This window comes from Macaca nemestrina, chromosome 5 (assembly GCF_043159975.1).
Source record: "Macaca nemestrina isolate mMacNem1 chromosome 5, mMacNem.hap1, whole genome shotgun sequence".
Taxonomy (NCBI): domain Eukaryota; kingdom Metazoa; phylum Chordata; class Mammalia; order Primates; family Cercopithecidae; genus Macaca; species Macaca nemestrina.
The window spans coordinates 71,256,911-71,281,595 of NC_092129.1; the positions used below are offsets into that span (position 1 = coordinate 71,256,911).

The 24,685-nt window shown below is 41.4% G+C and overlaps 1 protein-coding gene across 21 annotated transcripts in view; it reads right to left on the minus strand.

Annotated features, from left to right (window-relative positions):
- Positions 1-24,685, minus strand: part of LOC105489042 (spectrin repeat containing nuclear envelope protein 1) — a 536,331-nt gene that overhangs the window by 13,018 nt on the left and 498,628 nt on the right. For 15 of the 21 annotated variants that reach the window (XM_011753636.2, XM_011753641.2, XM_011753643.2 and 12 more), the window contains 14 exons: positions 23,877-24,027; positions 20,985-21,167; positions 20,580-20,717; positions 18,515-18,706; positions 17,090-17,423; positions 14,530-14,598; positions 12,743-12,885; positions 10,297-10,423; positions 9,349-9,560; positions 6,018-6,218; positions 4,533-4,661; positions 2,680-2,892; positions 1,534-1,626; positions 127-185 (listed from right to left, as the gene is read on the minus strand). In XM_011753636.2, coding sequence (XP_011751938.2) covers positions 127-185; positions 1,534-1,626; positions 2,680-2,892; positions 4,533-4,661; positions 6,018-6,218; positions 9,349-9,560; positions 10,297-10,423; positions 12,743-12,885; positions 14,530-14,598; positions 17,090-17,423; positions 18,515-18,706; positions 20,580-20,717; positions 20,985-21,167; positions 23,877-24,027 — 2,244 coding nt within the window. The remainder of the gene's footprint in view (positions 1-126; positions 186-1,533; positions 1,627-2,679; positions 2,893-4,532; positions 4,662-6,017; positions 6,219-9,348; positions 9,561-10,296; positions 10,424-12,742; positions 12,886-14,529; positions 14,599-17,089; positions 17,424-18,514; positions 18,707-20,579; positions 20,718-20,984; positions 21,168-23,876; positions 24,028-24,685) is intronic. The other 6 variants (XM_011753647.3, XM_011753646.2, XM_011753644.2 and 3 more) reach the window with 3 other exon arrangements.

A 24,685-nucleotide genomic window follows, 5' to 3' on the forward strand; every position in this document is an offset into this window, starting at 1 on the left:
GGACTGAAATGAGTAATTTCCCAACTACCCTGAGGCAGACCAGATACAGGCCTACCTAAGTCATGGACAATTTTCATCATCCTCTTGGGGTTCTAGAACAGTGTGGAAACCAGGAGAAGGAGGTACCTGCTATGTGGACTGCTGACAGAGGGTCCAGGCTGTGAGAGACTACATTTGCCTCGTGGCTGTTTGCAATGAACAGGGGGTAAAGAAAGAAGAATGTTCAGTCCAGGCAAATAAAGACAAGCTACTAATGAAAATTAAACTAAAAGTGCAGCAAAGGAAAAACAAATCAAATGAAATGATCAGTACCCATGAATTAAGGAAACTGGCTTTTCTTTTGTTGAAGAAGTGAAATAAATTTACATCTATGTGATTAGCCACTGATAAACATAAATTGGGATTCTGGAGTCCATACTAGGGTGGGCATATTTCTCTTGACTTTTCGTGGTAGAAACACATGTGTATATTTACATACAATAAAGGTAAAATGCACTATGCCATACCATGTATTTCAAAGACACTTTACATATTTTTTTTTCATCTTTTAGAATACTAAAACAGTGTTAAAATTCTTGGCCCATAAGAAATAACAATGGCAATATGAGATTGGTCTTTGTAGTGATGAAGCCCACCTTAAATATTCAAGTTAAAGAAAGATTAAAATTTGACTTGAAAAGCCAGTATTCCTTCACATTCTTAAACTAGGATCTATAGGAAACTAGTGAATGTAGTAAAAAAAAAAAAAAAAAAAATCTTAAAAAAGATAATACATTTATCAGCATAGAACACAAATGTTTATAACAAAAAAAGTCAAATGAAATCAAAACTTCTAAAAACTAAGGAAAAATGGAATGAATATAATCATAAAGCTGGACAAAAAATATATAACAAAACAAAAAACAATCTTCTAATTACACAGAGAAATCAAGGCATAGAGGGTAGCAGGGGCCGAATTTGTCCTTTCATCCTCTTTGTGTTCAGTGAGGCAGCCCCTGCCAAGGCCTGTGGGTGAGTTGTTGCCATCTTAGGGGCGGGACAATTGCCGCAAACCTTCAGGACCACCACCCAGAAGCGGCTTAGCTTGAGAGTCAACAGAACCTCCACTTGCCTTAACGAGTCAATAGCTCACAGGCGTTCACGGTTCTGTGCACCTCCAGCCCAGGCGCCACTGCAAGTGGTGGCCTACCTTTTAAGATAGTTGTGGCAGCCGTGGCTTGAAGAAAGGAGCCACCAGAGGGACAAATGGGCACCATTCTCGAAATTTTCTTATTTGAGGAAGAAAAATAAATGCTCTCCCTGCATACCAGCCACACGTTGAGTCCTGATTTTTTGGAAAACCAGAATCGCTCTTTTCCATTCCTGAGCGCATGCTGGGAGGGGATGTGGCAGGGCAGAGGAAGCGCGCTACCCTGTGTGACAGCCCTCCTCTGGAGGGGACGCCTGCCTGTGAACCCTGTGGTGGGTGCAAATGCCGTCACTTCCCAGTGTTCCCTCCCACGGGCCAACTGAAAATGACCAGTGGAAAGTTACCGTTTTCTGTCTGTTTGGGGTGCTCCTTCCTGATGTGGGACTCACAGACCCTGAGGTGTCCAGTTCATCAGCAGAAGACCAGGAAGACAAATCCTACGTGGGAGAAAGATTCTTTTAACAACTCCACCTCCCAGACCCACGGGGGCCCCATGTTGCACCACGCTATCTCCCACTCCATCTCCATCCACCCCCATGTCTCCACCATAAAAACCAAACCATTCCTTGGGAAAAATGGAACCAGACAGGAACAAGAAGAATAGGGCCAAATTCTTCTAGTGGGTTGGGATTCCTAGTTGTCTGTTTGGCTGTTCTGGAAAATATAGCTATGATTTTGTTATTGCTAAGTTTCACTTATAGCTTTATTATTTCTTGGAGACATGGATGTGAATGAATTGATATTGGTTTGGGAGGGGAAGAAACCTGCTGTAGAGCCTGCTGGTCACTCAGCCCGAACAGAAATCAATATATTCCAGTTAGAAACAAAAGACAGTCATCCAGGAGTCTGCCTTTTCGCATTAGAGAGACTTTATTATTTTGGGCACTGCTGCTATTCAGAGTAGATTGTTCTTTTGCAACTTACAGCAGGGCAAAGTGTGTGTTCATGGCAGGGTTTCCCAACAGAATGGTTGAAATCTTACCAGGCATCATCACACCAGCAAATGCATTTCTCAAAACCAGTAATACCACAATGGAGGCGATTGTAGAAAAAATATAAAAAATTAAATAAGCAGAGGACCACTTTTTAATGGTTTTTTTTTCCTGTATACCTAATGGAGAATTCATGCCTGAGAGGGGTTAAATACAAAACTCAGATACAACAGTTGGTTTGCTCTACCATGGCTGTGTAACTAACGTGTGTAAATTCTTAAACAGGGTGAAATAAAATGCCACAGCAGTTGTGGTAACAGCATTAGTAATGATGACAAGAGAGCTTTTGGATTTAATAGAATCAAAAGCAGTGTCCTGTTGTACAAGTTTATGTGGCTGCTTTTTTATTTTGAGATAGGCCTTGTAAGAGCAGTGGCTGAAAGAAGACACTCCATTCTGACAAGTACTATATTTAAAGTCTTTCTAAAATGCATGAAGATGATGCTTCTTGGGTCTCCAGTAAGAAATGCGACACGATGATGTCTGTTTAGAGCTTACCTGCTGACTACTTGACACGTCTAATAACTTCTCCAGTTCCTTGATATGACGACTGACCTCCTTCAAGAGAAGTTTAAGCCGATTTCCAATAACATGGACTTTTTCTTTGGCTTCTAAACAGTCTGTTCCTTCAGCATTCACCAGTAGTTGGCAAGACATGTCTTGCAAAGAGGCTACTCTGAGTTGGGATTCCAACAGCTCATGCTTTATTTGCTATGCATACAAAAATAAAAAATTTTTCTAAGCATTTTTGATAAATGGCAAAAGCTCCAAAAGTGCAGAATGAGATCAACTTAACTTGGTGGGAAATTATACCTGAGTATCAAACGTGGAGCTCACACACTAAAGGATGCAGCAGCTCATGGCCTGAGCTCTACTCCTGCCTCTGCCAAAAATATTCTATAAGACCCCTGACCCTCTCTGATCTCAGTGTGATGTGACGCCCGGTCCACAGTATTATTGGAAGGTTCGAATTGCTTAATGTATATATGACAGTACTTAAAATGTAGATTAGCATGCAAGTGAGACATAAGATAGTCTTTTAAACAGAAAAGTACAACATCAAATACACCAAAACAGAAGTATGTCTAGGTATCCTCCGATATCTAGTCAAGATTTTTTTTAAAAAGGGGTGATTCATCATTCACAGCCTAATGCCAGAGGTCAAAGTGAAGTGACAATGCAGTTCCACAGCTATTTCCTCTAGGTTTCTAAGACTATTATGGTACTGAATTAAAAGGTACCAATGCTATAGTTTAGGTGAGTGTTAAATGTTAAGACATAACATTTTTAAAATACAGAGAGCTACAAAGTGCATAGTATTTTCTTCTAATGGAACTCAAATATGCTTCCTTATCTTCTATAAAGTCACTTAAATACACTGTACTTTATATTGTCCAAAGATCCTTGTATAAGGGGCTACCAGGTAATTTCCTTTTGAATTTAGTGCTAGAAAAAGTTTCTCCTTCCTTGAGAACTGTTATGTTTTGTTTTTGTCAGATAATGAAAGTAAGTTTACTCCTTGTTTCCCATTTTGTCTTAGCTTTCAGAAAACTTGATGCTAAGATTCATGTTTAATCTGCTATATTTAATTCCTCTTTAAAAGAGTTGGCTGGGTGCAGTGGCTCATGCCTGTAATCCCAGCACTTTGGGAGGCTGAGGTGGGTGGATCACCTGAGGCCAGGAGTTCGAGACCAGCCTGGTTAACATGGTGAAACCCTGTCTCTACTAAAAATACAAACATTAGCGAGGCGTGGTGGTGCACACCTGTAGTCCCACCTACTCAGGAGGATGAGGCAGGAGAATTGGCAGGAGAATTGCTCCAATCCCAGAGGTGGAGATTGCAGTGAGCTGAGATCGCACCACTGCACTCTACCCTGGGCAACAGAGCGAGACTGTCTCAAAAAACAACAACAAAAACAAACAAACAAAGACTTAATTGTCTCGTTCTATTCCAATATTTTAATGAACTTTTATTATAAGCCACCAAATATACTTTTGGGCCACAGATGTAACATAAAGATTAAATTAAGCTGCCTTAATAAACAACACAAGCTAATTAAGATTGATTGAGAACACTAAGATTTTTACAATTGAGCAGATATCATCTGGCAGATTCTAAAGCTTCTAAATCAGATTCTAAATCAGATTCTAAAGCTGGCAGATATCATCTTCTATGCACATGCTTGCTTTACCAAGATTGGAAACCACAGGGAGTTAAAAAAGTGTAAAATAGAGAGTATAACGCAAAAAGAAAAAAAAATAATAACACTTACCACTTATATCCATTTTCTGCAAATGAAATACAACCCTGCTAAAAATAACTGGAGGCTGCCAGAGTTCACACATCTTACCATAAGCTGTTTGTGATGGTCCTGAAGTATCTCTGCATCAAGGTTAGAATCAATAGGGACAATTTCATTTTTCCTTCTGTCAATGTTCTCCAGCATAAGAAGCAAACCATGGCTCATTTCATGGAAACCCTACAGAAAACAGTTTAAAGTAACTGTAGATAAAATATTTTTATTTCTCTCACAACTTAAATGTCTTTCAACTGCCACCATTAGCAAACACACATTGGTTTTAAGAACGTACATGCAACTCCTTTCTGAGGAAGGCACTGGTGCTTTTGCAATGACCTGATCATGAGTTCACGTTCTTACCAAAAGCATCTAATTTATTACTTGGAGGAAAATTTAGACAAAAAGAAAATTGGCATCAAAATACCTTATTTCTGAAAAAAGGGTAGTGCCATTATACAGTTTAGAAGGAAGCAACTCTGCTGCCCTCTCTTCTCTGTGTATTCAAATCTTTCCATCTTTTAAGGCCTACCTAGGCTGAATCTCATATCCCCTTCATTCATTTATTCATCCATTTATTTATTCAACATACAGTTACTAAAGATCTCCTACAGATAAGGCACTGTACTAGGAGAGGGTGCAGAGGTGAAACAGCAGTTTAGGTACCTGCTTTCAAGGAACTATTACTCTTGGGGCACATATAAACTTGGAGAGCAGGCTTCAAATCCTTCCACGGCTTTCCATTGTGCTCAGAATATGATCCAATCTCCTGGCTTGGACCTACAAAGCCATCTGGTTCCTGACCACCTCCTCAGTCTTTTTTATCACTCCCTGGCTCGGCTCACCAACTACACTCTGGTCACAATGACCTCTTTTCTGTTCCTAAAGACACTAAGTCATTTCCTGCTTCTGGGACTTTCCATTTATTCTATCACCTTCATAGCAACATCCTTCCAATGTTAGCTCAAAGAGCCAAATAAATTCCCTGACTACCCTCTCAAAGTGGCTTTTCTCAGTTACTTTTATCGTCCATGTCTGTAAGTATCTTGTTTAACTATTTACTTGCATTTTATTGATCTTGTCATCCCCATCAAAAGCAGAGGCCATGCTTTATTCAATGTTTTAGCACCACATCTGCCATACAGTGGATGCCCAGCAAATAATTACAGTATGAATGGATAAATAATATTTGTAATGCTCACTTTGATGTTCAAGAAAGGCTTGCCCAGTAAATATCTGTTGAATAAATAAAGGAAATAAATGAATGAGTCATAGAAGGAGCGTTTGGACTGAGATAAACATGAGGAATAGTCTCTTCTTATCTGGACAGATGATAGGATCTAGAGATTTTGAACATGGTCTTGAACATGTAGAAATGCTCCAGTAAAATGACAACTTTGGGCACAAGGTTATCTCACTGAAATACTGACTTTGGGGAGCAACTGCATCCCTCTAGAAACAATGACACATCAAGTCACACACTCAGCTAAACCGCTAATGTCTGGCTCTGAGTCATCTCCTGCCCAAAGCTCTACAGACCTGGCACTGCATCAGGGCATCTTGCAGTAGGCCCCGCCACTCCTCCAGCAGAGAACACACTCGGTCCCAGCGCCCATTCATCTGTGACAAGCGATCCTGCAGGTCCCGACTCTCCTTGCTGTCAGCCTGGGTGAACTCAGGGCTGCAGAGATTGATGGAGAGGATGATGGCTTTGCGGTGGTCCACGGCTTTCTGGAGCTCCTGAAAAGAACAAAAAAGACAATCAAACAAGGACAATAATGACAAAGATATTTTCCCTTGAAAATGTTTCACCTGAATGAAAAGATCCATTAATTTAAACTGGCCTTAACAGGATGGCTAGGTAAAAGACAGAAGGTGCACACCACTGATAACTGTATGGCAGTTGGAAGACATGAATTAGATGAGTACTTAATAACATGGATGAATCTTTAAAAAACAGGGTGTAGAGTGAAAAAGTCAGAAACAGAATGTTACATGGAACACAACAGCCTCAATACATTCACACACACAAATCTACATTTTTAAAGAATATATCTGAACAAAGAATGTCTGCTAAATATTTTAGAATAGCTACCATTTTGAAAATCAAATGGGAACTTAGAGTTCAGCCAGGGTAGGGGTTGTAGTGGGGAGGAATAAAGAGAAGAGGAGTCTTGTAGGAAGCAACAATAATGCTGGGCAATGGCCTCATTAAGGAGCATGATTGAGTCCACACTCTGTACAGAGGTTCAACCACAACGAAACTCAAATGTGTGGGCCTAAAAATGAGGCAAAGAAAACAGATGTCAGGGCCCTGGACTCCAGATGTACTGAATCTGCAGGTTCAGTGGCCCACAGGCTGAGAATACTGCCTGTGTCACAAGCCACACTGATGTGAAGGTAGAATGAATTGCGTATTTCATAAGCTAACCAGTTAGGTTTGATTTCACAAAAACCAGGTGACTGATTTTTGGCTTTGTGCATTTCTAAAACATCCAATGCTCAATTCCAAGAACTTGAGCACAGGAGTCTGTATTAGTAATTGAGTATCTGGGTACTGTTTTAAAACCCCCAAACCAGTTAGGGTGAGAGATCCTGGAAGTCACATTGACCTATGCTGCATTTTGAAATCATTTCTCGCTAGTCCTGCTATGTTCCCAATCTGTCTTGATTTGTCACTTTTCAATAGGTTCTTAACACACTGTAGAATAGATTCAATCACACAGACAACATGCATTTAAGAGACACTGTGAAAATACTCGATTATTCCACAGATTTATTCAGAGAAAATACAGACGGGAAGGATCCGGAGAAAGTACAAAGGAGGGTGTCTTTTTTCTTGTCATGCAGGATGACTTTCAAGGTCTTATTTCCCTATGCTAATCTCTCTAAGGTCTCAGACCCTGGCCAGCATTTGCTTCATCAATGTTTTAAGGAATCTGGTTATAATGCAACACTGCCTTACTAGAGTAATTTAGGGACTCTAGATAAAAATGCATTTCATAATGCAGATATTGTAAATCTCCCACGTGGTACTTTGTCCTGAAATTCATGGGGTAGTGCAGAGGCCTTTCTATAAGGATGCACCTTTTGGATCACCTGGAGGGGAGATTCATTTGTTTGAAGTTTGAAGTTCTTGTTTGAAGTTTTCTATGTTTGAAAATTTAAAACAGGCCAAGCGCGGTGGCTCACGCTTGTAATCCCAGCAATTTGGGAGGATGAGGCCGGTGGATCACTTGAGATCAGGCGTTCGAGACAAGCCTGGCCAACATGGCGAAACCCTGTCTCTACTAAAAATACAATAAATAGCCAGGCATGGTGGTGCATGCCTGTAGTCCCAGCTACTCAGGAGGCCGAGGCAGGAGAATCACTTGAACCCAGGAGACGGAGGTTACAGTGAGCCAAGTGCATGCTAGCCTGGGTGATAGAGTTGACTCTGTCTCAAAAATAAACAAACATATAAATAAATAAATAAAACAAAATCATACAATCACTAAAAGAAAGCCAAAAAACTTCAACCCCAAATTAAAAGCATATACTAAAACCACAGAAACACAAAAGAAGCACACACTTCATTCCTTATCCCGACCTCCGAGAGCCTGGGTAGCTACATTTTGAGGAGCAGCACATCTTAAGGCTGCCCAAACAGGAAAAAAAAAAAAGCACTGATGGGTTTTAAAAAGAAACTGAGCTCTCAGTTCATGAGATGCTCACAACAGTCTCCATATATTAAAGCATTTTAGTATCTGGGTTAAGGAGGATTTTAAAATCTAGAGCTGGAGTTAAGTAAGGGAAGTTAACTTGTGTACTATATCCTGTGGGCCAAACCAAAATCAAATGCAAATGCCAGGTGTTTCACCACAATTACTCTATAGTTTTATTTATTACAGCAAAAATTGCTTCTACCACTACTGTAATCAATTTCAGAAGTTTCCCTTACTTAAGGTAGAATAATTTCATTACGTCCCCCATAAATTCACGCAGATACAATTTGGGAGAGGATTTCTCTAAAGCTCTAGATATAGACCTGTAGGACCTTGGTCATTCTGTATTTCCCTTACAAAGAGTTCTCATAGCTCCCAGAAGTACCTGGATGCTTCATGAAATTTTAATTGGGCATTTCTTAAAATACCAATTCATTAAATCGTGCATGATTATTTACATGGTGGATACTTCTACAACATGGTCCCCTTTTCTGCCCTTGAAAACCATCTTTTGGCCGGGCACGGTGGCTCACGCCTGTAATCCCAACATTTTGAGAGGCCGAGGTGGGTGGATTACCTGGGGTTAGGAGTTCGAGAGCAGCCTGGCCAACGTGGCAAAACCTCGTCTCTACTAAAAATACAAAAATTAGCCGGGCTTGGTGGCGTGCACCTGTAATCCCAGCTACTAGTGGGACTGAGGCAGGAGGATCGCTTGAATCTGGGAGGCAGAGGTTGCACTGAGCTGAGATCATGCCACTGCACTCCAGCCTGGGCAAGAGAGCGAGACTCGGTCAAAAGAAAGAAAGAAGGAAGGAAGGAAGGAAGGGAGGGAGGGAGGGAGGGAGGGAGGGAAGGAGAGAGGGAGGGAGGGAAGGAGAGAGGGAGGGAGGGAAGGACGGAAGGAGGGAAAGAAGGGAGGGAAGGAGGGAAGGACGGAAGGAAGGAAGGAAGGCAGGCAGGCAGGCAAGCAAGAAGGAGAGAAAGAAAGAAAACCATCTTTGTGGAATTTGGGATGGCTAGAGGTGAAGAGAGCATTCTCACTCATTTTTGTTAGATCCTTTTTTTGCTGCTGTATAAGAGCAGCTCAAACTAGAGGTGCCATCTGCACAGTCGTTCATGCGGTAGCTCTCTGTTTGTCTGCTGTGGGAAAGGCAAGGGGCAGCTACCTTGAGCTTTTTGATCTGGAGCTCGATTGTCTGGATGTCAGTGCTGAGTTCCAGACGCTGGAGCTGTTCCAGCTCCTCCTCCGTGTCCCCCAGCCAGGCCCAGATGCTGTTCAAGTCCGAGTTAAACTGCTGCCACTTCTGAAGGTTCTGCTTCATCCTCAGCTCCTTGCTCAACGCCTGGGCCTGGAGAAGCTCCCATCGGTCAATCACACCTGGCAAGACATGCATAGAACAGCGAGGTTATTTTCCTCCACACGTGAGGATTATGAAATGCTTTAAACACAGGTTGGCAGCTAACTTTAAATAGCAACAGAAATAAAAGTAATTCCACTGGGCATTTTCGTTGTTGTCATCTGGAAATAACAGTTACATGGCTACAATGGCTGTGTTTTTTCTATTTGTATTTCTAATAATAATGAAGCAAAAAAGTTAGCTACATGGGCGTTAACACTGTAAAGAGCTTTACGAAGTAATAAGCAGTCATGTGCACGAAGTATCATTCAATTCTTGGATCCTGTCTACAACAGGGCTCTGAGCACACACATATAAAATGCCTGATTAGATATGTGAGAAACGGTACATTAAAATAATTGGAACATGAGAGGTGGGGTGACGGTGCACGCCTGTAATCCCAGCTACTTGAGGGGAGGCGGGAGGATTACTTGAGCCCACGAGTTGGAGTCTAGCTTGGGCAACATAGCGAGACTTCATCTCAATATTAAAAATAATAATAATAAATGAAACATGGGTAAACACTACCACGATGGCATGCATCACCCCCCTCACTGTCAAAGGAGACTGTTACAACTCGTTCTATCCCGAGAAGGAAGTTCTCGGGATAGAACGGTGTAGAAGAAGGCCAAGCAGCCTAAGGGGAACTTGGCTTTTAACAAAGTGCTTCAGGATCTTCTATTTCATTCACTCTTGAACTAGACGCTACGCACTCACCAGCCGTTTGGGTTTCGGTACTATGCAGGTTAACAAAGCCAGTAAGGCTCTCCTCTTCCTCCTTCAGTTTGTGCTCCAGTCTCTTCACGGAGTCTATACTGCCACTGCATTCGCCCAGCAGTTTCATCTGTTCAGACATAAACAACCGGCCTCTGTCACCCAAATCTTCACGAGTGCAAAAACTTCAGGGGAAAATAACTTTGTACTTTCTCAGCAAGAGAAGTGTCTGTGTTTGGCTCCTCTGTGCCACTCTGCTAAAAATAAGCCAAGATGGCCGAGTGTGGTGTCTCAGGCCTGTGATTCCAGCACTTTGGGAGGCCGAGGAAAATGGATTGTTTGAATTCAGGAGTTTGAGACCAGGCTGGGCAACATGGCGAAACCCTGTCTCTACAAAATATACAAAAAACTTGGCTGAGCATGGTGGTGTGCATCTGTAGTCTCAGCTACCTGGGAGGCCGAAGTGGATCACCTGAGCCCGGGGGCCTGAGGCTACAGTGGGCCATGATTGCGCTACTGCCCTAAGCCTATGCCACAGTGTGAGACCCAGTCTCAAAAAAAAAAAAAAAAAAAAAAAGAAAGAAAAAAGAAAAAAGAAGCAGAGGTAGGCTGGGCATGGTGGCTCCTGCCTCTAATCCCAGCACTTTGGGGGCCGAGGTGGGAGGATCAGTTGACCCTAGGAGTTCGAGACCAGCTTGGGCAACATAGCGAGACCCTGTCTCTATAAAATATATAAAAATTAGCCAGGCATGGTGGTGGGCACCTGTAGTCCCAGCTATTCAGGGTGTTAAGGTGAGAAGGTTGCTTGTGCCCAGGAATTGAGCAGCATGCAGTGGGCTAAGATCATGACACCGCACTCAAGCCTGGGTGACAGAGTGTGAGACCCTGTCTCTTAAAAAAAAAATTAAGCAAAGTTCAAAAACACGCCTTTTAAACAGGTGATGCATTCACATATACAAAAAGCAATGCCTTAAAGATGTACTGTGCATACATGATTTTGCATGAGAAGTCCTTGAAATTTCTTTAAGATTCATGAATCAAAACAGATTAAACCAAACTGCAATTTAAAACTCAGAGCCCTCAGCTGGCAATGCAGCATGTAATTTTTGGCAAGTTGCTCCCTCTTTCTCTTTCTTAAATTGAAACATGGGAATGTTAATGTTACCACAAATCTCATGGGAACTTTCTTGCATTAAATAATTAAAATACTTAAAATTATACAGCAATGTTAAAGCCAGCTGTTTTAGCAAAAAATGTAAGCAATGTTTAATAGGTATCAAGGGACTAAATTCTAAAGTCAAAGAAAAGCTTCCAAATTCGTTTTTAATATCAGATACAGTATTCAAAGATTAAAAGAACAAATCATTTCAAGATACTCCTGCTGTGCTTACTATAAAGCCTTTAACAAATCACAATGCCATTAAGTTACTTTGATTACTTTTGATTGAGGTTAAGTGTAATCCCAGTGATGTCAGTATGATTATCATAAAACTATATCATAGGTATTTTTAAAAAGTGGCTTCACTATAATAGAAATTGGTATAATAGGCCAAACTGAACAGGAAACAAACTCATGATTGATGGCTCTTCTGTAATTGCGAGGATAATAAAATCAACATACATAGCTAGAACAGTTTTCTTCCCTAATTTCAAAAAGTAGAACATATGAGTTGCGACCGGACTTGGGGAAATTCATGTTTCTTTCCTTGTACTAAGCAGTCTTTCGGATATGAAAGAAGACGTGAGGCAGAGAAAAGACTGGCTTTAAAATTCTCTTCCTTAAGTATGTGCAGGACAACAGGTAGTTCTCCAGGGAAAATTAACTGGTCAGTAACTCAAGTAGGGCAAATAACGCTCTGCTAGACTTTATCATACACAGCCAATAGCTGCCTAGATAGAACTGGTAGTATATCCAATGCCTTGCTATCTTGTCTCCAAATCCCTCTTGTTAGAACTGTTTTCTTCAGAATGCGCACACTAAAAACAGAAGAGAAAAACATTCCCAAGGTCATTCGGTGAACCCAGGAAAAGAACTACAAAAAACAAAACAAAAAAACCCCCCAAAAACTGCATGAACTGCATGTTAGTAATCTATTAGCTAAAATCTGCTGCTCCAAGGTTAGCCTTGGTCCAAATTATTAGTTGAATTTGGAAAAATGCCTAATGACTTTTGGGAGCCAAAGTATTTTGTGGCTCTCAATGAAAATGATCTCCCTAAGTGTAAAGGAACAGGTTTGTCATTACAACAGTTTTGTGGGCCTAAAAACAGACAAGTTCTACTCAAATGGTAACTTAATAACAGGGTTTGGCTTTGCACATCTAGGTTCATGAGTTCAAGGGCAGCATGGTATTCAGAGACCACATAAGCCCTTATGCTGCAGACAAACTGTTCTTTGACATAGAACTGTGGTTTTGTACAGGTCAGAATGAGGATGGCCAGGATACTTACGTAGCCTTTGTAGCTGGTGTCTAGCTCTGGCCCCGTGGGAGTTTTGCTGCGAATGATATTTTCGGTTTGCTGTATCTGAAAGCGGCTATCATCCAGGGCTTTGCCCAGTTGTCGGATCTGTGACTCTAGGGCGCTGTGGTCCCCTGCGGTGGCAACCATAAGGATCTTTACCGGACAAACTATTTGACTTATTTAAAGCTTGATAGTCAAGGAGAAGCTTGATATACAAAGCAAATTTAGTACCATCGTGCCGGTGGGTTAGACATTAAAATGGCGAAACCAATGAAGGTGCTTGACTGAGAGCCCTAGCAGACTGGACGTCGCAAAACGGCTCTTCCGTCAGTTTTGAACAGCTTCGTGCACCTGTCCCTCTTCAAGCTGAAACCCTGATCATCTGAATGTTGTCTGGAAGGCCTTTCTAAAAATCTGCAATGGTGTCTACTGCGTCTCAGTAAGGAGAAAGCTGTTCTTTTCTCATGTTCTTTCTGCTGTCGCTTAGTGAGCAGGGGAAGGTCCTCCCTCTGATTTTTCTTTGTGCACCTCAGGGGGAAGATAGTGTCACGGAAGGCTCAGGTAGATCCATCATTTACTGAAGGCATAAATTCATTAATCAAGAAAAGAGTGCCTCAGAATAGATATATACAGAGATATCAAACTAGCAATGACTTGCTTTTATCTAAGATCTGAAACAAAACCAGGAGGAAAGCTAAGATTTTAGCATTTCCACCTAGGCAGGTTCTTACTCATAGCCTAGAATTCTGGCTCATTCTCCTCTCAAAGTTGTAACATTTCTTTGTAAAATTATTGTGTGTGTGTGTGTGTGTGTGTGTGTGCGTGTGTGTGTATCAAAATCTTTGAACTACACAAGAACATTTGACCATCAGAGTGAAGTTAGCATGGGGTGAAAGCAGAACAAATATTAGTAAGCCTTATTAAATGTATTCGTTTCTAAAAAAGGCCTTCTAGATACACCTAGGAGAGGTCTCTCCCTGGGAATCACCCTCTCAGTAATGTTACTTTGCTTTCTGTCCCTTCAGTTTTCTTCAAAAACTGAAGCGTAAACTAGTAACTCCATGATTCAATATCATATCACTGTGTTCAAACTCTATCCCCCCCCACACCCCCCATCACTGATCCTGAACTGCTGAACCACAGTTCGTTTTTCTTTCTTTAATTCTCCTTGTTTCAGGAACAGTTCTGTCCTTATCTATGGCTCAACATACCGTGGAATACATTTTTCATTTCAAATTATAAGAGTTCTTAAATTAAAATTACATATATTGTTTAGAGATGAAATCTGATCTCGCCCCCTGTCTCATACGGGATTCCTGAGATGGGGAGGATAAAGTGGTGGATGTGCCCAAGGTCACTCATGCAGGCTGGCGGACTTGGGACCACAGCCTGCGCCCTGACTCTCCAGCCCCAGGTAGGTCTGTGCACAGTGAAGCTGAAGTTACCACACCACGTAGAACACCAGGGCACAGAGGCTGATGACTGGGTTTTTCCGTCTCATATTTTCTGCTGTTAATGGGCTTGACAGGTCTATACTTAATGAGACCAATTACCATTTAACGAGTTGAGAAGTTATTTTGTTTCACTGGATTAGTGAAATCTTATTCTTGGTGTGGATTTAACCAGCTGTTTCTTCTAGTACAGCAGTAAGAGAGGAAGGCTGTGCCTTAACATGCTAGAGCCACAAAGCTGGGAGAGATACAGCAGATGTGCTAAGAGAGGAGGCTTATTATACAGGGGAGGGAGGGAGGCTGGCTCCGGCTTGTCGTGCCTACCAGAGGTATTTTTGATTGCATTTTCTGTGAGTTTTACATAGGCCTCAGGGCTTTCAGGGATCATTACATCTGCAAAAAAAGCACAGTCTAAGTTGACAGCTGAGTTCTGGAAACCTTGAATCCCTTGTGCAGGAAAATAACTTTCCTAGGGGAAAAAAAGGAAGTCATTTACTGTAGACACAAAGTTCCTGAGTGCACAGAGGAGCGTGCAGGCTCACCAAAGCTTTCCTGAAATGAATCATAAGAACTCACAGTGGGCCAGGCACGGTGGCTCACGCCTGTAATCCCAGCACTTTGGGAGGCTGAGGCGGGCGGATCACCTGAGGCCAAGAGTTTGAGACCAGCCTGGCCAACATGGTGAAACCCCGTCTCTACTAAAAATACAAAAGTTAGCCAGGCATGGTGGCAGGTGCCTGTAATCCCAGCTACATGGGAGGCTGAGGCAGGAGAATTGCTTGAACCCGGGAGGCGGAGGTTGCAGTGAGCCGAGATCATGCCACTGCACTCCAGCCTGGGCCACAGAGCTAGACTTCGTCTCAAAAAAAAAAAAAAAAAAAAAAAAAAAAAAAAAAACAGCTCACAGAGATCAAGAGTGTTTTTATGAGCCAGGCTCTGGTCTGAGCACAAATTTACCACACAGAAACCCTACAGGGTACCTGGGAGTGTTATTCCCATTTTACAGATGAGAAAACTGAGGCACAGAGGAATTAAGTTCCTTATCCAAGTTTAAATAGAAACTTGGCAGAACTGAGATTTCAGCCCAGTCAGATTCCAGAGAAGCACTGTCCCATATATTTGTACATGAACTATATATGTAATTTTAAAGGGTTCATAGCCACATTAGAAATGTAAAAAGAAACAAAGAAAATTAATTTTAACACTATATTAGAGATTATAACATGTAAACAACATAATTATTATTATTTTATTTTCTTTCTTTATACTAAGTCTTTGAAATTCATGTAAGCGTGTTTTCCATGCACAGCCCATCTCAATTTGCACAGTCCCATCTCAGAGCTCAACAGTCCCAATTGGCCAGTGGCTAGTTTTGGACAGCTCTGCTTCAGATGCCATATGCCTGACTAATAGGCCTTACTGTAAAGACAAAATAGAAATGAGAGAAATAATTTTCTTTTTAGAACAGTGTTATCCTTTGGGAATCTGATGTGAACCATCAGAACCAAACAGAAATCCCCAGATGTCCTTTTAGAGAATGTATGAGATGCATTTCCAAGTGCCACAAATCAGCCTCCAACTCTTTATTCTATTTTTATCCACCTTCCTTACAGAGTTCCTGTTTCTCTGTCCATCCCTTCACTGCATGTGTGGCTTGGGTGGTGGTCCTTCTTGTTTTCCTTCACACACTCTTCCTGTGTGAGCTCCTCCGTTCACTCCAGGGCCATTGCCATTTACTTGTGAATAACTACCCAATCAGCATTTCTGGCTTCTGCACTTCATACCTGTGCATCTATGACTGGACTTTTGCATTTGGATATTGCGCAGGGATCTCAAGATCAGGATTCGCACAAGCAAACTCATCCCCTCCCTGCTCTCACAGCCCCACCTCCCTTGCCCCACTGCACCCACAGTGTTCCTTCCCTCTTGTGGTCTTCAGGGCCTAGGACCACCTGCATCTTTCACCAAGATGCCCATCCCAGAAAATCGCCTCCATCCCAGTTCAATGGACTGAGAGTTAAGGAGAAGTCTTCTCTGTTCTGTGTGGTTTCTCAAATCTCTCCTATTCTCTCCACTCCCAATGCTGCTTCCCCTAGTTCAAGCCACCACCCTACTTCTGTCTGAGGTTGTAAATGGTTTCATCTGGGCTCTCTCCCCCGAATATGCTCTTCTCCCTGTGGTATCCAGAAAGATACAATATGAAAATCTGCACATCCCTGAGGAGGGGGATCCCAGCACCTCCCTCCACAGATCCTGCTGTGGCTCCACAACCTTCAGGATAGGAGCCAAAACTCTTTCCCATGGTGAAGAGGCTGCCTCACAGCCAGGCTCTTCACTTTGTCCATTCCATGCCTGTCATTCCAGACAAACTGCTGATGATCAAAAGCACCAGGCCAATCACAAAGCAGGGAGGCTTCTCCTCCTTTCTTCCTCTAAGCACTACTGAGCCCACCTGACCAACATCGATTCACCCTCTGCACTCAGCTCCACGGTTTCTTTCCCGAAGCCTCTCCCAGGACTCCAGCTTTGTTGCCCCTGCTTGTGTGTCCTGCCACCACACTGCCATCTTAGCCCCAAACACTTCACACAGTGGTGTCTCATTGTGTCCCACACTAAAGGGGAAGCTCTGGGAGAAGGAGAGGACTGTGTATCCCTAGGACCTGGCAAAGTGCTTGTCACCTGCTACCACAAATCTACGTGGAATAAATCAATGGCCACACCAAAATTTGCATTTTATAATCACATTCATATCTAAGTGTTCACTTAGGTACAATTTCCCTGCATGGGAGAGGGAAGCAAATGATTCTGGATAGCTGTCATGTTTCCAGGGCAATATTAATTCCCTCTGACTTTCCTTTAAGCTGACACACTGGCTGTCTCCTACCTGATAAGCCAACAGCTCCCCGGAGGTAGAAATCTTTGTCGTCCTGACTCTCTTCATCCTCAGAGGGCAGAGCTCTGGACACTGCAGACTCCAGGTCCCGACTGAGGTCATAGTCGTGATCCCACTCCAGGGGGATGGAGTCCACACTAGCCGGGGTGTCTCGTCCCGACCGCTCGCTCCGGAGGGGCTGAGCGAGCGACAGGGAGGGGTTGGAGGAAGGCTGTGGAGAAAGCAGGCTGTCTGCAGAGCGGTCATGCCAGTGCAGGTCTGACAGAGCCGCAGAGTCTTCCAGCTCCAGCTCTCTGTCTGAGAGGTCGTGCTCATCATCTGGGAGCTGGAAGGGAAGTCAAGGCAACCCCGTCACTGTAGTGGTCAGACTAGCTTCTTATCTGGGCCACCTGCCTACCATGTGGGGACAATTTTTAACTTCTTATGAGCAAATAAATGAGAATCTTCTGATCACAGAAATATAGGGGACAGTGCTGCTCTAGAGTTTGACTGTCTGGGTTGAAATCTCAGTTATGCTGTGTACTTCCTATTTAAGCTTGGATAAGGAACTTAATTCCTGTGGGCCTCAGTTTTCTCATCTATAAAGTGGGAATAACACTCCCAGGCACCCCAAAGGGTTTCTGTGTGGTACAAAATTAAACAGTCTTATAAATTATCCTATCTAAGCCTCAGTTTCATTGTTGGTAAAATGGGGATAACATTAAAACCTACTTCAAATAATTAATATAAGATTACATAAATTTTATAAAGACAGGCAATCTACTACCATGCCTAACACACAACACCTACACACTGGCACGGATCGGAAATAAGAGCAAATTACTAAGACCTTAGCTTGCCCTTATAGCCCAGATATAAAATAGATTTGATCGTAGAAGATTCCAAATATTCTAGTAACATCTCTATAGGTAAGATGTGATTATGGTAGCAATTAGGAAAATGGAAGAATGAAAATTCACCTAAACCTAACCTCATCAATTGAGAAGCTGTTCACATTGCTTCTTTTTATCATATTTCTTCTGGAGGCTTCCCTTATTTCTTCTAGAGGCTTTTCTAGAGTAGCACCATCCCATGTGTTTCTGTGATCAGAAGACTCTTATTTATCTTCCATAGAAGACAAGAGTCAAATATGTTCTTCTAAACTCTTTGTATACATTAACTCATCTAATGCTCAAAACAATCCTTTGTACAGTGTAGTTACTGCTACTAAACCAGTTTCACATTTGAGGAAGCTGAGGCAGGAAGGGTGAAGTGAGTAGCTTGCTGAAGGCGACAGCAACAATGCAGGACAAAGCCAGAACTTGAACTCAGGTGCTCCGGCTCCAGAGTCTGGGCTCTCACCCACTGTACAACTCAATCCCACATGATTTATTCTCTTTAGATTTAGTGACAACTAAGAAAATCAATGTTACATACAGGCAGGCGGATCAGTTTCTTATGGTATCTTTCCACACGCCCGAAGACCTCCTGGCAGTACCGTCGGAGCTCGTCTAGTTCCTCCTCGATGATCGCCGCATCCAAGGGCTCACTCTTTTCTATCAGCTGTTCTCCTTGGGCAATTATCTGCTCAATCTTATTGTGGTTCAGGGAAATTTCCTGCTGGAAGGCCTAGGGAGTACAAATCTCATGTGATTTTGCTGTTGTTGCTTACATTGATATAAAAGAATCATAATATATGTATTTCTCATTACATTAAAACAGACGTGTAGGGGCTATTTAATTGACCATATACAATCACGAGACAAGCCCTTCTAAAGTAAAACATACACAGTTTCAGCCAGAACAGGAGTCATAAATAGAAACATTCGAATTCCATGATCAGAAAAGCGCTTTTAGCTAATAAAATTTACCGTTACAGGTAGTGTGGGTAGAGAATAACAGGGAAAAATATTCAAACCCACTGTAAGTTGACAGCAGTGGTTATCCCTGATAAAAGCAATGGCAGTCAATACACTGCCACTGAAATAAATGTGGCATTTTAAAGAAATCCCGAACATTTTCATTTCAGACGTCCTCATCCTAATGTCAAACATGACTAAGAGAAGCCATCCAATGCCGCACCCTTTTCTCAGGTGATTCTTTCATTATTTCAGAATATAGGCATGTAAAGTTATAATGATTTGAAAAACAAGGAATTCCAGGAGGATTATTTAGACTATGTGTTGCAAAAGATTTAAATCACCGGGGTATGTTTCAGTGTTCACTTTTAATTCAATACAATAATAAATTGTGGAAGAGCTGAATTGTCCAATGGTGAAAACGACTCCCAAGAGAGAAGGGAGGGTAGTAACAAGTTCCATCATCCTGCCAGGGTCCCGAGGGACAAGATTCAATTACCACTTGGCAGAAACTTTCCGTGGAAGAATGTAAATGTTGATGTGCCTGTGAGACGACAGGAGAGAGGAATCAGGGGAGAGGGTGAGGCAGAATAGCAGGGTTTATTGTTTCTTCCATCCTAAGAATCGATGACTAAGGGAAAGTTCCTTGTTTTATTATAACAACCCAAAGGTTATGGGCATCATGACCATTCTTTAAAAAAATCCATCTATCTTGGGAAGAAAATTTCATAAGCTGCCTTGGAAAATATTCAATTTGTTAAATACTCCCCCTTTTAGGAAATCCTTACATCTAATGTATATATCCCTCCTATTCAAATTTCTAGCTAGCCACTGTGTTTGAATTATATAGTGAAAAATACAAAATGTATTTAAAATTAACTTGGTATCTAAGAATGTAGACTGTGAGGGATGAAATCCTGATATAGAAAGTTGTATTGCTTTGCAACATGGAAGTTAAAGGAACCGTGTGAAGGTGCTACAAACAAATTAGAAAAAATAAACGAAAACAACAACAACAAGGCCAGGAAGGGTAGCTCATGCCTGTGATCCCAGCACTTTGGGAGGCCAAGGCAGGCAGATCACTTGAGGTCAGGAGTTCGAGACCAGCCTGGCCAACATAGTGAAACTCCATCTTTACTAAAAAACTACAAAAATACAAAAGCTCGCCAGACGTGGTGGTGGGTGCCTGTAATCCCAGCTACTTGGCAGGCTGAGGCAGGAGAATTGCTTGAACCCGGGAGGCGGAGATTGCAGTGAGCTGAGATTGTGCCACTGCACTTTAGCCTGGGTGACAGAGAGAGAGTCTCTCTAAGAAAAACAAAACAACAACAACAACAACAGAACATCCCTAATACCCTGGCAATCATGCTGACTGAAAATCAATCAAGCTGTTGAAAAATATCAACAATATCAATATCAAAGAAGATAAGAGCACTACCCGGAGATAAGCTATGGTGGTTATCTCTGGGCAGTGCTGTTTATCTTATTTTTTTGTATCTTTTATATTTTCTGAATTTTTTTTTGCAGTCCAGAACTAATTTTTCAAAAGAAAAGTTATTTGCTATGTTCTTCACAAAAACAGCCACAAATCCTTTCCTTTTCAGGCTTTCCTCACATTGATAATTTGAAAAATAATCTATTACCTTGAGTTGCTTTATTTTAGCTTGAACATCACACTCAGAAAAATGTTCAATATTAGTGAGCTGCAGATCCATCTCCGTGAGCCAGACCAGAATGCTGTCCCGCGCAGTCTCAAACTCCTCACGCTGGCCAATAAAATGCTGGAAGGCAGAGGAAAGGAGTAACAATTATTTTTATGAAAAGTCCTTATAAACATATGGAGATGGCACAACGAATTCCAGTGTTCTGTAAAGTCACTTTCTCAGCAGGCAGTGAGAAGCCTGCAATCCTTTGCTATAGCACTCCCCCGTTTACTCCTCCTGCCATCCCATTCTTACAAAATCACTGAGATTGTGTCTCAAGACTGCATTCGAATGGCCCAGTCCCATCCTCTGGCCTCTAAATTACAGATGAGGCATAGCAAAAACCTTGAGTCTGCGCAAGATGGAGGTGACGCGCTTTTGCAGGTTGTCCCATCTCTGGTTGCCTTCGTGAACCATCTGTTTGAGGCTACAGGCTGAATCAGTGCGGTTCTCTCTGGCCAGGCGGCGGTACTGCTTGTTGATCAGTTCCAGCTGCGTCAGGCACTCGTGGACCTGTCGCTGGAAAGCCTAAGGCCACAAGGAAGCATATCAGTGTGGGAAATCAGTGAAGGACTCTCAGTAGTGGCTCCTGGTTTTCTTATTGTAGCCTCTGGGAGAATGGGAAGTTACACTATCACAGAGGGAAAGAATGATGTCTAATAATGGTATACTTCCCCTTGTTAAAGCAAAGTCATTTAGTTAGCGCAGCTTAAAGGAAAGGGAGTGAATAAATTGAAAAATATGAAAACGGGGAGTAGTAATAAATAAACACACATGCATACAACACACATATATAGACACACACATATACACACACATACATATACACATAGCTTTAAAAATAATTAATGTCTTGGAAACAAATATTCCCACAAAGCAAACCACTATAAAACATATACACGTGTGTGGAAATGTGAGTTTGAAACGTCCAAGATTTCTGCTGTCAATATGGAGAAAAGATATCTATAATGGAACTGTTTATTTGTAAAATATGTACTTTTCTAAAAATCTAGAAATTGCCTCAATTCTGCTGTCCATTAGGAAAAAACTTAAAGCTACCTTTTGCAAAAGGTCTTCCAAACATCAAGCTATTATATGCTTTTAAGAAAAGTAATTTAGTAAAATACAAGTAACTTTATATTTTAAAAAATTTGGAACATGCTCGGTTTCTTTTTCGTTGTCCCTGTGATTTAATTAGGTTTTATAAAACATGTTAGAGCTAGTGTACCGCCCTACACAAGTAGCATCTATCTATTTTTGAGGCTATCCCAGGGACAGTTTAGAGATTCTGAAGGTAAAATATTCTTTTCTGCCTTTTCCTTGCAATACAGAAGAGCCCTATAGCATAAAAGTGATTTGGCCAAAATAAAATGAAGCTTAAAAAAAAATCATTTGTATGATTTATGACTGATTTTTATCTTGGCATTAGACCAAAATGAAAATTATAATTAGTAAACTGAACTGTACTCATCAAATCCCCAAATTCTGTTTTCCTTGGCTCATCACACTGTTTACATGTGACCACATTTCTGCCTCTTAAATCGCTTTCCTTCTGAGAGTTGCTTTCAGAGCCTTCATCCTAGGAAATCCTAGCTTCCGGTCTAAAAACCTTAAGTTATTTCTCCAGCAAAGGGAGTGGTAAGGAAAGTTCAGCTTTGGCCATGACTGGAAGCCACAGTACGTGTTTGCCCACTGGCGTAAGGTTGGAGTACCCCCAGGGAGATACCCCAGCACACCCACATCCAGCCTAAACATTCATGCGATTGGACCAGCTAAAGACTGTCCACAAGCACAACTTTGTTTCTGCAATTCATTTCTGTCTCTTAAGAAAATTAATGACAAAATTCATGATAAATAATAAAATCAATCATTATAAAAGCTAAATATAAGGCTAACTTTTGCTTTAAAATCTGAGAGTCTAAAATAGCATCAAAAAGAATCTTATATAATCTGCTTTGCAGTGTAAGCTAATTATAAAAGGTCTTAACCTTTATGAAGCTGAGTGTGGTAAGATGCAGTTGAGCAGCTCTTCCACTAACATTCATTCACGTCGAGATGACCTGGAATCTACTGCAGAGTTTACTGTGCTTTTTACTAGTAGTTTTCTAAGGGAATATCTTTTATATAAGAATAAAAGCATTGTTTATTTTAATTTAGTGGTATAGTGCATATAAATTCATTCACCACTCAGACATCAGAGTAATTCATTCATTTCACAAAGTATTTGAACATTTTTCTAGATTCATATAGCTGTCCATGTACAACCCTGAGATTTTAAACTCCATAAGAATAAAAAGGGAACTTCCTATTTCCCATCATAGGCCTCAGTAAATGCCTGGTTACCTGATGTCACAAGGTAAAAATGAATGCAGCTACATTTCATTGCATTTTTAGTCTTATTTCTAAACATCTCGAGGAACTTGGGGCAGAATTAGCAACCGAGAACGGTCAGAATGCTTCTGAACTCTTTGCTGTCAACATGTCTGAGCACACGACTGCCTAGCAGTGGGAACTGAAAGGAAAAACACCTTCACATTTAAAAATGGTCAGGGTGGGGCTAGGTCAGGTCTTCCATGAAAAGGAAAGGCAGTGGAGAAGTCAGAGCTTCATTGTACAGCAGTGACAGAGTGGACTCGAGATCGTGCAAGCAGGCAAGGTACTGGAATCAATTCTTGGATGACTTCTTTATGAATATGATTACACTACAGCTATTTTCGTCTATTTTGTAACTTTCAAAGTAAAAGTTAGCCTTATAGTTAGCAGTGTAATTGAAAAGTTTTGGTGACTCAAGACCAGTACTACTCTTCACTGTGTAATTAGAAATGAATTATAATGAAAATGTTTTATTCCGTTCTAGAGCCAACTCTTTTATCAGATACACACACACACCACACACACACATACACACACACACTCCGATTAGGTAAAGAAAATACAAAAATGTATTTGGAAGGTAGATTTTTATAGTATAAAAACATCATATTTTAATCGTAGAAAGGATGGTTGATTGTGGAACAATTCTGAAATAAAAATCATGACAAGATCTTTTGGGAAAACCTCTTTTTCCTCCTTCTTTGCCTACTTATGAGGTCATAATAAAGATGGCTGCAAAGTCCTCACCCAGCAATTTGAACAGATAACATGTGGTGAACAACTAGTTTAGGTCTTGGAACTCCAACTACCAGCTGGCTACTTTAATAGCAAAATAAGGATTAAAAATTTGGAATTATAAATCACCTCAAATTTCTTTAGTTCTTCCTTGGCAACTGTATAGATTACCCCAGAAGAGCTGGGAAATGCAGCTGTCCTTTCTGAAGTCTTCAGCCAATCTTCAAAACGTGAATAGTCATCCAGAAATTTCTGCCACAATCGCCACGTCTCTTCGATTCTGGGGCAGAAAAGGAAAGAACAGAATCTGATTATTGGAGGCTGCTTTTGCTCCAGAACCCGGTCTGATGCCTGCCACTGGATTAAGGGTGCCCGCAGAGGCAACTGCTGTGCCAAACAATAACCACGGCTCGAGCCAAATTTGACCAGAGCGCAAGAGAGACAACTGTTTGAGCTAAAATGAAACAGCTGTTTTATTTTTTTAAAAACATGTCCTGCAGCTCTGGATTTTGAATTAGTCCAATTGAAAATTATAAACACATCACATGAGCTGCCTTGGACGTGTGCAACAAGTTTAGAAAAGCAACAGCAGGTTTACAGTGTGCACTCATGCCAGTGTTTTACGGAAATAAAAACGAGGTCTGAAAATCCATTGAAGTCCAACATTCAGCTCACACTGACAAAAGTCAATCTATGACAGCAGGACAAATATTAAGCTTTCAACAGTTTACCAGAGAGCACAGCCATGATGTCACTTTCCAACACAGCACGATTTTCTGCCACCTTAAATTTCAAAGGGCTTAAAGATAAATGTGTTTTGATTTAATTTTTAATAGAAGAACATCACTGTTTTCACAGCCACACATTCTGAAATGTTATGCTTCTTTGACGAGGGTGTACTTTTACGTTTCCGTGTTATTTTTAAACTGTTAAGTCAG